Source organism: Talpa europaea (assembly GCF_964194135.1).
Source record: "Talpa europaea genome assembly, chromosome: 3".
Taxonomy (NCBI): Eukaryota; Metazoa; Chordata; class Mammalia; order Eulipotyphla; family Talpidae; genus Talpa; species Talpa europaea.
The window spans coordinates 143,942,771-143,958,793 of record NC_140069.1 but is presented as its reverse complement, the minus strand read 5'-3'; the positions used below and the strand labels follow the sequence as shown (position 1 = coordinate 143,958,793).

The window sequence follows — 16,023 nt, the reverse complement described above, 5'->3', positions numbered from 1 at the left end:
GCCAGTGGGTTGGAAGCCCATGGCATTTCCATGGCAGCCTTTGAGCAAATAAAATGGAAAATAAGATGTAGTGACAAGAGAGTGAGATGTTTAATTCATGATTTTGAGGGTTTGCATTTTTTATAAAAACAGTGAGAGACTCAGTTGGCTAATTAAGTCCTTTTCCTCAAACCTTTCCTACTTACCTAATTCTCTTTGTAATAAAAAAATCAGTATAAACCTTTAAAAAATTTGAAATTCATGCATACATGTTCTAAGTTGTTCAAATAATGCAGGAAGGAATAAGATGAAGTGCAAATGTTTTATTTATCCCCAGGCACCCAATGCTACTACTCAGAAGTCCTCTGCTAATCATTTTTGACACATCCTTCAAGAAACTTCATATGCACATTTATATACACCAGAAACATGTACATTTCATTTAAAAATGAATTGTAAAATATCTCCTTGCTTTTGAATTTAACAATACATTAGAAGTCTTTCATTAAAGGACACATGTATCTGTCTCACTTTAAGAAATGTTTATACAATATTTAATTATGGATATACAAGTCCTTTCATTAATGAATAATGCTACAAAGATCTTTGTGTGTGTGTGTGTGTGTATACACCATATCTTATATATAGGAAAATTTCTTAAACAGTAATTTTTCAGATTGAAGAGTGTTTTTCTTTTTTTTTAAGATTTATTTATTTATTTATTTATTTATTTATTTATTTATTTATTTATTTATTTATACAAGCACTGGGTACAGTCAGAAGTGCAGGAGGGTGAGAGAATTCACCAGAGCCAGAGCGGGGAACAGGACAGGCAGACTGGTGAAGTACACTACTGAGGGGAGCAGCGGGCGCGGCAGGAGAGGTCTGTGTGCCATGTGGGACCCTCGCTGGTGGTCGGGGATTGAACCAGCACTGCAGAGGCTGCGGGCAGCTTCTCAGCCCAGCGCTCAACCACTGTGCCACCAGGGCAGGCCCAGGTTGAAGAGTGTTTTATGAAGTGTTAATTTTGTTAAATGTTTCCAGATTATTCAGGTTATGTCTTTGGAGGATAGAGAAAAAAGGTATTTCTAACTATTGCTCAGAAAGCTTCCTGAATAATCTGAATCACTTTAAAAGGCATGTGTATGTATATGGGAATGAGAGAAGTTGCCAGGAGCTCAAGTTTCAGAGCATTCATCTATTTTGGTGGCATTTATCAATTCTCATTGCAATTTCACATCACCATAATTTTATTTTAAAAGTAGTCTAAGTTACAGCATCAGAAATTCTGACATAATTGATTTATGGTAGAACTAAGACATTGGTATTTTAACAATCTCCCCTAGAGATTTTAATGTGTAGCCAGTGTCTAGAATCCCTGCTTTATGTAGGACAAAGGGAGGTACAAATAGAAGGCTCACATAAAGAATATGTCAAAAATCATTAAGATTATGTCCAAGAAGTAAAAGAGAGAAATGAAAATCACCTCTTATATAAAAACACATCAGGTAAAAAAGATGAGATCAGGTTTGGGAAGGAAAAGAAAAAGGAAAGAAAGGCTTAGGTGAGGAAAAGTCAGAGATGGTTAGGCTAAGTACTTGGTACTTTTGGATTTTGGTGGTAGAGTCTACTCTTTTAGGTAAAAATGTAGTTGGTGCTGAAACTGGGTCCAGGCTCTTCTCAGGCCAGGGTTATCCACAATCAGTAGCACTGAGTGGCCAGCAGGGTAGGCAGCCATGATGATTTTGCACAGAGTATTCCAGGAACTGTTGGCATCAAAGATGTTAGACATATGAAGAAATAGAGCAACTGCATTGAAAATGTAGAGAACTAGAAAGTAGCTGGTAGCTTTGATGGCCCCCAGGTGAGCTTCCATATTAGGATCCCTAGGGCCAGAGGCATTGCTCTTCATATGCAGGGTATGTCTCTTCAGAGAGATGATCATCAGAGTGGCTGCTAGGGTGAACATGATCAGAGGAACAAAGATCCCCAGGTTATAGAGAAGAAGCAGGCTGACCACATCCGTCTCAGTGAAGTATTTTCTCTTAGTGGAGTTGGAGGAGAGGTTAGAAAAAGAAGTGTTACAATGCACAGTGTAAATGTCATTGGAGAAGAGCACACTGTAACCCAAGGAAGTAAATACTGATATCCAAAGAAGCCAGGGCATCAACCCCGAAATCCTCCGCTTCAGCTTAAGGAAAAGGGGATAGGAGAAATCAGTAATCTTCACAAAGTAGAAGAAACTGAGCCAGGCAGCAAACCAGAGGCTACAATAATTTAAGAACACGAGACTTACTTTGAATATATCATATACCACATCGCCATTATAAAAGTGTGGAGATACTGAGCTAAAGGTAATTTCTAGCATCATGAAACTTTGAAGAACCATTCTGGATACACTTAGGAAGAACAGGATCCTGCCACTTGTGGAAACTGCCTTATTCTGAATCCATTCAGCTGCATGGATAGCCATGATGAACCCATTTGCAATGATACCAATGATGCACTCAGTGCCTATAACTGTTAAAATCAAGATGGTGTGAAATGGTGATAATCCATTCTCTGGGGGATTGCAGGCTTCAGTCATCCTGAGTTGTTTCTCCTCTTGGTGTCTGGAGGACATTTGATGAGCAGATCCTTGAGAATCCCACTATTAATGTCACAGGAGGAAGTAGTTGATGCATCATTTCCAAATTCACTACATTTGTTTATCTCAGAATTCTTAGCTCTAATATAAATCTAGAGATGCAAATGATGGAAGGATTTGGTTCCTAATCCACTCCCATGTTCCTATGGATGTGTTGGTATTAGTTCAGTCATGGGATCTAGGTAGATTCTGTTTTGTAAATCACTAACATGTTATCAAGAACTGTGTTCTTTATTGACTCGATTTATTCAATCTTGCTCACTAAGTCACCACCTAACTTAGTTTGACTTGCCTTTGAACTCAGGGAACTGATTAAAAAATAATAATATAAAAATATAGATGTAGTTTTTATTCTGTGGTAGGCACATATCTATATGTCTATAGCTATAATTGATGTAGAAATAAATCATCAGCCTCACAACAACCTTGTGAAGAATATCCTTTATCATCTCATTTTATAGATGATGAAACTGAAGTTAAATAACTTGTCCACAGTCATACAAACAGACCTGGCATTCAGCTAACTCACTTGATTACAGAGTGAGTTCTTTCCCACTCTGTCATACTGCCCATACCTGTGGATCCTTTTGTGCAGGCCAAAGACTAATTACAGGGTTGACTTGTCTGTAACATTTCCCTCCCTGATAGATTTTTATAACGTCTTCATCATTTAAAGAAGAATAATAAAGCAAGAACATTAGTTTTCAAAAGATAGATCTTCTTGGCAAAACAAATTACCTGAGAAATGATAAATTTTTAAAGTTATGTATTATACAAGATGTTTCTGTATCCTCTTTGAGAATCCTTGGGTACACCAATGTCCTTAATCCATACTACTGCTTGGATTTAAAGAAATTTGTAACAGTTGACTGAGATGATTTAGTGTGGAAGTGTACCCTTAGCTGACAGTAAATACTTGTGGAGGAGCTGAGGTATTCCAGGTGAGCCAGGTCCCTAGTGAAGAGGACAGAGTACAAAATGGTGCTCCATCTCTCCATCTCCCACTCCCTTAGGACTTGAGCTAATGCTGTAAAGCAAGACAGCACAATCCACAGACGGCAGAGACATGGGCCTGGAAATCCAGGGAAGAGGGCTTTCAGCACTACAAACACAAGCCACTGTTGCACACCACTTGCACCAATGACTGGATCCCTCCAGGAGTTTCCACCACCCACTAACTGAGCAGCTGCAGACCAGTTTTCCGTGACATACAGCACCACCTTCTGGAAAAGTTGAAGTACTGAACCCTTATACACTTGAAAAAATAACCACCTAGAAAGCTACAAAATGGTAAGATGGAAAAATACAATTCATGGAACCTTGACTCTTTATGGAAACATTTCATCACAGAGAGAGGACAAATGTCCAAACTCCTCCCACAAAGACGTGGAAGATATTTTCTTCCCATTAGATACAAAGTTCAAAATTGCCATGCTAAGAAATTCAAAGAAATGGAAGAAAATACAGAAAAACATATGAATATCCCGAGAGATAAAATCAATAAATGGAAGCTAGAATTGAAGTTTTAAATAAGGAAATAATGGGGGTGCAGGATGTAAAAAGAAAGAAGATATTGAAAAAGAGATTCCGTAGAAAGCTATGGAAGTAGAATAGACCAAATGGAAGATTAGATTAGTGACTTCAAAGATGGCGGTGAACAAAGAATCCAGGTGGAAGAAGAAAGAGAAATACGAAGAGAAGATGAGGAAACATGTTTGAGAATTACCCAACTCCAGGAGGAAAGGCAATATAAGAATAATAGGTATTCTAGAAAGGGGAAGAGAGAGGGAAGGGAACCATGAACTTACTAAAAAAAAAAAAAAAAGATGAAAAATCCCAAACTTGGAGAAGGAATTAAATATACAAGCCTGATACCACCTGGTCACCTAAATGTAATGAAACCTATACTAAGACACATAGAGGTGAAACTTCAGGAGTTCAAGACAAAGAAAGAATATTGAAGTTGCCGTCAGACTTACACCAAACTTTTCTGAGGAAACAGTATGGGCAAATGATGTCTTGAAAATACTTAAAGATAAAAGCTGCTAGATGAGAATTCTATATCCTGCAAGACTCCCTTAAGCTACAAGGGGGCAATAAAGGCCTTCTCAGACAAAGAGAAAGGAGGAGTTTGCCAGTACTCTACCTCCCAGCAAGAAGTGTTGAAAGGAACTCATCTCTAAATTGAATAGTATCCACTTAAAAATTAAACAAGGAAGTAGAGCCAGAAAACAAAGGACAACATGGCAGTAGCAGGACCCTTATCATTAATCATTGTAAATGTAATTGGATTGAACTCACTCATCTAAAGGCACTGAGTAACTGGTAGGATTAGAAAATAAAAAACTAACTTTCTGTTGTCTCCAGGAAATACATCTGAACTCCAAAGAGAAACATAGGCTCAGAGTAAAGGTTTGGAACAATCCTCTAAGCAAATGGGACCCAAAGAAAGGTAGGGACAGTCACACTTATTTCAAATAAAATAGACTTCCAGGTGAAAAAGGTAACAAGACACAGGGATGAACACTATATTATGATTAAAGAACAATACAACAGGTTGACATAACACTCACCAAATGAAAGAGCATAAGGCAATTATTATGGAATTTGAAAACAGACATTGGCAGCAACAAAATAGTGGTTGGGCTCATGAACACCTCAATTTCACCAATGAGAAGGTCAACCAGATAGAAAAAAAACCAACATGGAAATCATACCTTTAAACAAAGAATTAGACCACGGTGCTTACTCAATATTTTAAGTCATTACACCCTCCAAAAATTGAATATACATTCTTCGCAAGTACACATGGGAGATTCTCCAGGATAGATCCCATATTGTCACAAAAAAAATCAATAAATTCATCAATATTGAAAGTGTCTTCTTTCAAGTGTCTTCTCTCATCACGAAGGTATTACACTAAAAGTCAACCACAAAAGAAAGCAAGAAAAATCTCTACTATGCGGAGGCTGAATAACATACTACTGAGTGACTATTGGGTTAGTGTGGAAATTAAGGAAGAAATTGAAAAATACCTGGAGGCAAATGAAAGTGAGGACATAACCTAACAGAACCTATAGCACACAGCAAAAGTAGTACTAATAGGGAATTATATAGCACATCAAGAAACAAGATCCACATCAAGAAACAAGATCCATATCAAGATCCACATCAAGAAACAAGAAAAAACTTGAGTAAATAGCCTTATCTCACCTCAAGGAACTAGAAATGGAAGAACAAACAAAACCAAAAGCCAGTATAAGAAAGGAAATAGTAAAAATTAGAGCAGGAATAAAGGAAATAGAAATAGAAATTAAAAAGACAGTTCAAAAGATTAATGAAATCAAAGCTGGTTATTTAAAAAAACAAAACAGGCAAACCTCTAGCTAGGCTCACAAAGCAAAAAAAGGGGGAGAAAACTCAAATAGGAACAGAAATGAAAGAGTAGTATCTCAACAGTTATCTCAGAAATTTAGGGGATCATAAGATGTTACAATGAACATTTGTGTGCTAAAAGTTGAATAACCTAGAAGAGAGGGGATAGTTCTTAGAAGTATGTAACTTTCTTTTTTCTTTTTTTTTTTTTTTATAGAGGCATGCTTTATTTATTTGTTTGCTGGTTTGTTTGTTTGTTTTGTTTATACATGCACTGGGTACAGTCAGAAGCGCGGGAGGGCGAGAGAATTCACCAGAGCCAGAGCGGGGAGCAGAGCAGGCAGAAGGACCGAAGTACACTGCTGAGGGGAGCAGCGGGCGGCAGGAGAGGTCTGCGCGCCATGCGGGACCCTCCGCCTGTGGCCGGGGAGCAGCCGGGGATCGAACCGGCGCCGCAGAGGCCGTGGGCAGCCTCGCAACCCAGCGCTCAACAGCTGCGCCACCGGGGAGGCCCGAAGTATGTAACTTTCTGAGGTGGAATCAGGAAGAAATAGAAAATCTGAATAGACAAATCACAAGCAAGGAAATTGAAACAGCAATCAAATCTTCCAAAAACAAATGTCTAGGTCCAGATGGTTTCACTAGGCAGTTCTGTCAAACCTTCACCAATAAGTTAATGCCTATACTCAAATTTTTCCAAAAAATTGAGAGAGGGGATACTTCCAAACACATTTTATCCTGATGCCAAAAACAAAGACAGCACAAAAATAAGTTATAGACCATTTCCCTAATGAACATAAATGCAAACATCCTAAATGAAATCTAAGCCAACTTAATTCAACTATGCATTAAAAAAGGATAATACACCATGATCAAGTGGGATTTATTCCAGGAATGTGCAGATAGTCCAACATTCAGAAATCCATCAAAAGGATAAAAATCATATGACAATATCAGTAAATGCTAAGGAAGTCCACAATAAAATTCAACATCTATTTCTGGTAAAAGTAAACTCAAGAAATGGGGGGAATGGAAGAAACTTTGGTGTAGTAAAGGCCATAGATGACAAACCTACAGGTAACATCATTATCAATGGTGAAAAACTGAAAGCTTTTCCATTAAGATCTAGTATAAGACAAGGATGTTCACTTTTACCACTACTACTCAACATAGTTTTGGAAATCTTAGCTAGAGCAATTAGAAAACAGAATGGTATAAAATGAATACAGATTGGGAAAGGAGTAAAACTATCACTATTTGCAGATGAAATAATAATATACATAAAAACCCTAAATATTCCACAAAAATTAATTGAAACAGCAAAGTGGCAGGTTACAGAATCAATTTACAAAACCAGCTGCATTTTTATATGCAAAGAAATCAAGAAAACAATCTTATTAAAAAAACTAAATGCCTTGGGGTAAACGTAACAAATAAAGTGAAGGACCTATGCAATGAAAACTATAAGGCATTGTTAAAAGAAAAAAGAAAGAAGTGGAAAGATATTTCCTGCTTATGGAGTGAAGTACTCAACATTGTTAAAATGGTCATGTTATCCAAAACAATATGCAGATTCAATGAAATCCCAATCAAAGTTTCAATGGCATTCTTCAAACAAATAGAGCACACATTACTAAAATTCATATGGAACCACAAAGACATCAGACAGCCAAAGAAATCCTGATTAAAGAGGGAAGCGTGGCAGTATCACATTGCTAGATTTCAAACTATACTGCAAAGATATAATAATCAAAATAGTGTGGTACTGGAACTAAAAACAGACATATGGACCAATGGACTAGTATTGAGAGCCCATAAATAAACCCACATTTATATGGAGAGTTAATCTACAATGAAGGAGCAAAGAGTATACATTGGAGAAAGCAAAATCTCTTCAATAAATGGTATTGGGAAAAGCAGACAGTCATGCAAAAAATGAAACTACACCACTCTCTTGCACCATACACAAGAAATAACTAAAACAGATTAAAGACTTGGATGTACGACTTGAAACCATAAAAAACACAGAAAAGTATAGGCAAAACATTCCATGACATAGGCTTTAGTGATGACTTTATAGATTTGTCTCAAACAGCAAAAGAAACAAAAGCAAATATAAACAGTTGGTACTATTTCAAACTAAAAAGGTTTCTGCACAATGCAAGAAACTATCAGTAAAACAAAGACACCTACTGAATAGGAGGAAATATTTGCACAATACACAGCTGATATCCAAGATCTACAAAGAACTTATATAACTCAAGAAAAAGAAAACAAATAACCCAATTAAAAAAATTGGGCAGAAGAGCTAACTAGGCACTTCTCCAAAGAAGACATGCAGATGACAAACAGGCACATGGAAAAATTCTCATAATCACTTGTATTCAGGGAAATGTAGATCAAAACCACAATGAGATACCATCTCACACTGTGTAAATTACCCATGTCAGAAAGCCAGAATTAACTAGTATTGGTGAGGATGTAGAAAAAAGAAATTCTATTACATTGCTGGTATGAATGTAGACTAGGGAATGTAGACTGCTCCAGCCCCTGTGGAAAACAGTGTGGAGATTTATTAAAATATTTATTATAGTTATACCATGTGATCCAGTAATTCTACTCTTAAGTATCTTCCTGAAGAATGCAAAAACACTAATTTGAAGGGATATATATGCACTCCTATGTTCGTTGTAGCATTATTTACAATAGCCAAGATATGGAAAACACATAATTGCCCAAGGACAGATGAGTAGATTAGGAAAATGTGGTATATATACAAAGTGAAATACTACTCATTCATAAAAAAGGTAAACACTTGCCATTTGTATCATTATGGATGGAGCTGGATGGTATTATGCTAAGCAAATTAAGTCAGAGAAGAAAGATAAATACTGATGTCATGTATAGGTGGAGTGTAGAGAAACAAAATAAAGTGTCACATAAAACCAACTCAATAACAAACCTTAGAAATTTGACTGACTGCAGACTTGAGGCTACTAGAGCAAAAGGGTGCATAATGAACTGTGGTGGAAGACTGTGGGTTTCTTGGTGCTGTGTGTGATATGGTCATGTACACTGAAGGGTGGTCTTGTACCTCTAAATCATATGCAGAGTTGTAAACCAGGCTCTCCTCCCAATTAAAAAAATATATATATTAATAATTGCACATACACATATACATATGCATACTTGTTTCATTATTAACAAAACACTAGGAATATAAGTTGAAGGAAAAGTTGTCTCATTCCTTTAAAAGATAGGCTAACCAACATTAGGGTAAATATTCCACATACCCAATCTGTCTTGGTAATTTAAAACCAAAAGAGATTCCCTTTTATCTTAGGGAAGTTGTTTCTGATTTTAAAATACAAGCATAGGACACACAATGATAAGTGGAATTCTCAATTTGGAGCAAATTAACTTTTATGAATGCAGATAACTCTAAAATAGTGTTAGGCAAATATGGTAACTACTGCAGTATGGAATCTGGGTAACTAAATAATGTTAATAAAGTAATTCTAATAATGAGAAGGTTCATGGTGAGATGTCTGAAAATCTTCATAACACTTGATTCTCCTCATACGTAAGGCTTCTTTTAAGTAAGGCAAAACATGAAGTTTTTCTGTCCCAGGGACAGTTAAAAATTTTACCATTTCATCTTTATTCTCTATTCTTGAACTCCAATTATTTCCCTTGAACGCAGTGTAATAAACACGTGCTACTTTGCTTGTTTCCAACCACTATTGGTTGTAGCGTTTATTTTTCTTGTCATTGGCGCTTCCCCACTTCTGCTGACTCAGACTTCCAAGTGAGTAAGGAGAAATGGGACAAGTCCCTTTAGAGTCTTGTACCTGTTGGATCCTCTACATTCCTCTTTGTGTTTGATGCCTAGCCTCTTTGTTTCGCTCATCACCACATCCCATTCTCAACTCCTAGGATGGTACCTGACCTCTAGGTGGCAGTACAAGTACACTTGCTGATTAATGAATGACCATCTCAATGGCCCTCAATAAGGCATGAGAAGTGGATGCCACCACCCCATAAATCCTGGAATTTTGCAGCTCTGATGCTCAAATCAAGTGAGGTTGAATGAGAACAATGGTTGTTTGCAGGAAACATCTGTGAGAGAGTGGGAGACAGAGGACAGAGGCAGGGGGTACATGACTGGATGATCTTACCAGAGTCTGGGCTTCACAGTGTTGGGAGCTGCAGAGAAGCAGTGGGCAGAAGCTGGGCCCATGGGCATCACCAAAGGCACTTCACAAGAGGCTTTGCTTGTCACAGCTAATGACAAAGTTGTTCCTACTATGGATGAAAGGGTATTGTTGATAGGAATTCCAAGGGGAAGTCTGAAGAATTGTCAAGTTGCTGAAATTGTTTTCTATTAAGATATGGCCAGAGAAGCAGGGACTTAAAACAAGAGAAAAGCTCAGGATTGAGGTGGCCTTGGAGAGAAAACGGAAGTGGGAAGGGCAGAGAGAGCAGGGGGACTCAAGGAGTGGAGAAAGCATCGGTGTGTCACTGCCAATATAAAAATCCTCTTTGTGTGAACTCACACCTGAGGGCCCTGTGTGTCCCAAGAGCACACAAAGGATGAAGTAACTGGAGGCCAATGGAAGAAGTCATATGCTTGGTTAACTAATGAGGGCAGGGAGAGCTGCTTTTCCCTCAACACAGATTGAGAGGTAGGGTGACTAGGACCCATGGATTTGCCCACCTAACATCCAAGTGGGACAATCATGGAAGAGTTAAGGATGCTTGTGGGGAAGTAAAGTGTAAGAGTGGGTGAGTTGGGACTGTTGAGATTGCTACTCTTACCTCTTACGGACTTCTAGAGAACTGGAGTGCTGGAGCTAAATAGGACCTTGAGAGCAAGACAAGGACCAAGTGAGAGCAAGATCAGGGGAGGTTGTTTTTAGCTATTTCTTTGTATTTTGTACAGTATCCATCTTTCTTTTCTCTATAATGCACTCTGAATTATAATTATAATCTGTTTTCAGTTTCACTAATTCTTTCCTTAACTGCATCCAAGTTGCTATTAAATCTGTGCATTGGGTTCTTTATTTCAGTGGTAATTTTCATTTACAGAATTTCTCTTTGATTCTTTTATAGGATAACGATTTTGACATAAATTCAAGGAACAGGTAAGTTTATTTTATTTTTAAATATGTTTTTATTTTATATATATTTTTACATCCGTCTTCATTTTTGTACAATGTATGCTTTCTCATCTTGGTTATAGTCACTGTGAAATTCCTACCACTAATTCACCGTGTACCATCACCATAGTCCCTTGTGCTCTTCCCACCCCTGTTTTGATCCTGCTCTCTTCTCCCTCCTACAGAATGTTTCTAGTTTATAGTTGCTTATTGATTTTGATTTTCACTTTATTATAATTTCTTATTTTTCCCTGATCCCTTATTTGGATCCTCTACATTCCAAGGATCAGATAAGTTTTAAAATGACTTAATTCCTTCATCTTATAATCAACAGATAGTAACAGTAATTATTTCTCACACATCCTTCCAGAAGTTTCCTATTTATTTCTCTAGTTCTTGACCCATTTATACTGGAACAAAAGTCATCAATAGCCATCTCTTCATATGAACCTGTTCTTATTCTATTAATTTTTATTCATTAATTCAATATTTCTGGATCCCTCCCCACCAGTTTTGTTCTCTTGGGTGAATGAAAAATTTCTTTCTCATAGCAGTCTTCATATTTAAATTTTTATTTTCTTTTTCCTCTTATTTTGACATTGATCTTTGTTAATGCTAAGTCAGTAAGATGATTTTTTCCTCCAAGATTTTCTTTATCTAAATACTATTTCATGTTATCCCCAATAAATGTAAATACATTTTATCAGAGGAGCAACTTTGTAGACCCCATTTCTCCCTTAGGACAGTTGTATCTTCCTGTATCCACTCAATAAATTTCTCCTAAAGTGGAAAGTGTCTGATTGGGAGATATGGGAAATAAGTAACCAGTGATTATCAGTTCTGCAGCAGAACTATAATGCTTACAAAATTCAATGATGTTCCCACTGGTATCCACCTGCACATCTTTATTAACACAATTAAATAAAAACATTTATTGGGCATCTGTTATGTTGTTGGGACATTTTAAGACATTGAATTTTATTCTAAAATGGTGAACACCTATTGACCTGACAACCTAGGAAAGTAAATTACATTTTTTATTTTAGTAAAATGGAAGATACTTCAGTTTCTCCTTTGGCTTTCTTTTTAAGAGACAGACATAATATTACATTTGGGACAAGGAAAAGCCAAAGTGCTAAAAGATTTTTGAAGTTGTTTACATATTAAGGAACTGGTTGGAGGTAAAGTCAGTTACGCAAAACAATTTGGGAATTACCCAGGAAAATCCAAAGTTCTGCTGTGCTAGGAAATTTCACTCTGAAAGAAAAATCAGACTCATGGATTATCTCAATATAGATATCTTTAAAAAGACAAAGTTCCTAATAATTAGAACAAAAATAGAGTTTTCTGTACAATGACTAAGACTAAGGACAAAGAGAGGTCTATGATAGCTCATGTAAATGTGCTAATCATCCTTTCACAGCTGGGGAAACAGTTGCTTCCAGGGTTATTTGCTTTGCTTGTGAACAGAAACTATAGAGACTGATAAACAGTAATAGGTAAACTGTCAAAACAATGGTAAGGATGTGGAACAACAGTACCTCAATAATACATAAATTAAAAAAATAAAAAAATACAGGGAATTCTTTGGAACAAGTCATATGGTCTGACTTTATACTCTTCTCTATCTGTCCATATGCAGTAGGCTGAATAATGCCCAGACCCTAGTCTTAAGAACATTACATGGAAAAAGGAACTTTGCAGATGTAATTAAGATTATGAAGCTGGAATAGGGAGATGATTCAGGATTATCAGGACAGGTCAATTTTTTTAAATTATATTGTTATTTTTTTAATTTTTATTTTATATAATTTTTACATCATTTTTCATTTTTGCACAATGTATGCATTTTCATCTTGGTTATAGTCCCCGTACAATTCCCCACCCCCCTTATTGTGACCCTGATCCCTCCTCCCCACCCTGTAGTGTGTCTCTGGTTCATAGTTGCTTGTTGATTTTGATTTTTACTTTATTATAATTAGTCTTTTCATAGTCCCTTATTTAGCTTTTCTAAATTCCTGCTATGAGTGAGACCATCCGGTATTTTTCTTTTTCTTTCTGGCTTATTTTGCTGAGCATGAGCCCTTCCAGTTCCATCCATGTTGCTGCAAATTGAATGAGTTTATCTTTTTTGATTGCTGAGTAATATTCCATTGTGCATATGGACCATGTCTTCTTGATTCAGTCATCTATTTTTGGGCATTTGGGTTATTTCCATAGCTTAGCTATTATAGATAGTGCTGCTATAAACAAAGGGGTGCAGGTGCCCAGGACAGGTCCAATTTTATCTCACAAGTCATTAAAAAGTGGAGAACCTTTTCTGGTTGTGGGGGAGGGAGAGAAAGTAAGGGAGAGACATGAGAAGGGTTCAAGTTCTAGTTCTCATATTTGTGGTTTAAAGGTATAGAGGGGCTGCATGAATTCTGCCAACAATGTTAATCAATGAGGAAATGGATCCTACCCTGGTTTCTTTAGGAAGGAACACAGTCCTTCTAATAACTTTATTTTAATCCAGTGAGATGTTTGTTACTTTTTAACCCACAAAATTAAGATAATAAGTGCTTTGGTGGTGGGCATACTATGATAACTTACATTTATAGAGGTATGAACCTGCACCCTTAAAACATTCAATGTTGTAAATGAATGTTACCTCAATAAACATCAAAAAAGATCCTAACATTGAATTCTTTTGAGCCATTGTGTTCGTGAGAATTTGTTTTGGTAACTTCATTGAACTATTCAGGCTGACATATAGATGTGCTCTAGACATGGAGTCACCTGAACCGCATCTCTGCTTTCAAGAGCATGCAATATGTAGCCTTACTTAGTGAGGATACTGAGTGCAGAATTAATTAATCCAGTTGATTAATGATATACAATTACAAATGTTTATAGCATGGGCAATAAGACTGATGAGATGGCTCCATCTCTAAGTTTATATATAATTAAGTAAAATAACCCATAACTGAGCCAGAAACTTGTCATGGTTTTCATCAGTAATTGATTCAAGTAGTCGTAATATATCGGTTTACTTGAAGAGGCCAACCACAAAATTGCTTTTCCAATGACTGGTCTTACAGTCATTTAAAGACTCAATGAGAATCACCTGAGGATAATCATATAGGGCACAAATCAATAATATATGTTGCTTTTCATAATCTACCCAATGCATAAACCAAAGGAAGCCATGTTATGATAAATCCACTTCAATCCAAGAATTTCTCATTTGCTCTGGGTTCAAGATTCAGTCACTTCTTTGTTGTACCTCTTTCCACCCCTCTTTTTTAGTGAGTAGTCAGGGCAAGATTCGTGTCTATCCCAGGCTTATTTTCTGCTGGCGTTGCTTGTACTTGGCTTATTTCTTCTTGTTAGTAAGTGGGTCAGTACTCATTTTGATTCTGCTTGTCCTCACACATTGTCACAGTCACTGAAATCAAGATCAGTGGCTTTGACCAAATTCATGCTACTGTAACTCAACAATGATTCCAGTAGGTGTCACTGCTTGCCTCTATGATGCTGAGGCCTGGATGCCTATAGCAATGTACTCAGCACGCAATGTACTCAGAAGGATATGAGAGGTGATATGTGGAAGGGCCACTCTTGACCATTCCTTGGGCAAAAAAAGCCAATGGATAAATGACTTTTTTCATCCTTTTGAGACATATTTCATCAGGCACCTCAGAAATTCTTTCCCAACTGATCAACCAGTTTCCTAAATAGTAGCCAGCTTGGTACTATTTGCTTGCTCAATTTTTTCCCATCTTTTCTTTTTCATCCTTCGAGTTCCTCACTCTCTTGACATCACATTGCAAAATAAGCTTCCTGTTTATTTGCCTGTGTCTCAGTTACTGCTTTTATGGCACCCAAGCTGAGATGGCTTCTCTCCTGTGGCATCCATCTGACATGACCCTACCTTCTTTTCCAAGTATGCGGGACCTTGCTGTCTAGTTTCCTCATCAGAACTCTTAGAGGAACTTGGGGATTCTCGGTCTGCCTTGCCGTACTACACTTAAAGTAGTATTTCCTTATTCCTTCCACCCATTTAGACATCCTTCTTAGCCATTAGTACTCTTACCATATGCATGACATTGTGCAATTTTTTCTATCCAGAGAATAGCCCTGACAAAGGATACAAAGTTTCCCTCTGTTATGAAGGAAGATCAGGCAAGTGTCTTGTGATGGTTAATTTTATGTGTCAAATTTGATGGGGCTGTGGGATGCCCAAGTAACTGGTAAAATATCATTTCTGCATATGTCTTTGAGGGTGTCTGAAGAAGAGGTTAACATTTGAATGAGTAGACTGAGTAAAGAAGATGCCCTTCACCAGTGCCAGTGGGCATCATTCAATCCCTTGAAGACCTGAGTAGAACAAAAAGGTGGAAGTGGGGTGAATCTCTCTTTGCTTGAGTTGAGATGTCCATTGTCTCCTGCCCTTGGACATTAGCACTCTTGGTTTGAGGGGATTTTTGATTATAGGATGGGACTTATACCATTGGTTTCCAATTCTCAGTCTTCAGGATTCAGGCTGAACTTTACTGATTGTTTTCCTGGTTCCCCAGCATGCAGGTGGCATATTGTGGGGTTTCTCAGCCCCCATATGCATGTGAGCCAATTTCCATAATAAGTCTCCTGTCCCTAATAGACTTCCGGGGAAGGTAAAAGGATGTTTCTACTAAGTATTAAGTGTAACATGCACCAATTAAAATCAAGGAGTGTGCTGAACAGATTAAGCAGCAATCTTAACTGTTATCGGTGAAGCAGTTAGCTAATTTCAGCTGACTTTTCTCAAAGAGAGCAATCTATCATTCTTTCAGTGTATCAAGGTAGTAGTGGTCATGTGATGGCAGTTGTAGGAGTTTGTGC

General features: G+C 37.2%; 1 protein-coding gene across 1 annotated transcript; it reads right to left on the bottom strand.

The window, feature by feature from the left end:
• Window positions 1-1,606: 1,606 nt before the first annotated feature.
• On the bottom strand, window positions 1,607-2,592 carry LOC311168335 (taste receptor type 2 member 39-like; the record flags this gene model as incomplete). Its single annotated transcript, XM_084229736.1, has 1 exon — window positions 1,607-2,592. Exon 1 carries the CDS (start codon window positions 2,564-2,566, stop codon window positions 1,607-1,609), a length of 960 nt encoding a protein of 319 aa, XP_084085862.1. The 5' UTR covers window positions 2,567-2,592.
• Window positions 2,593-16,023: the final 13,431 nt, after the last annotated feature.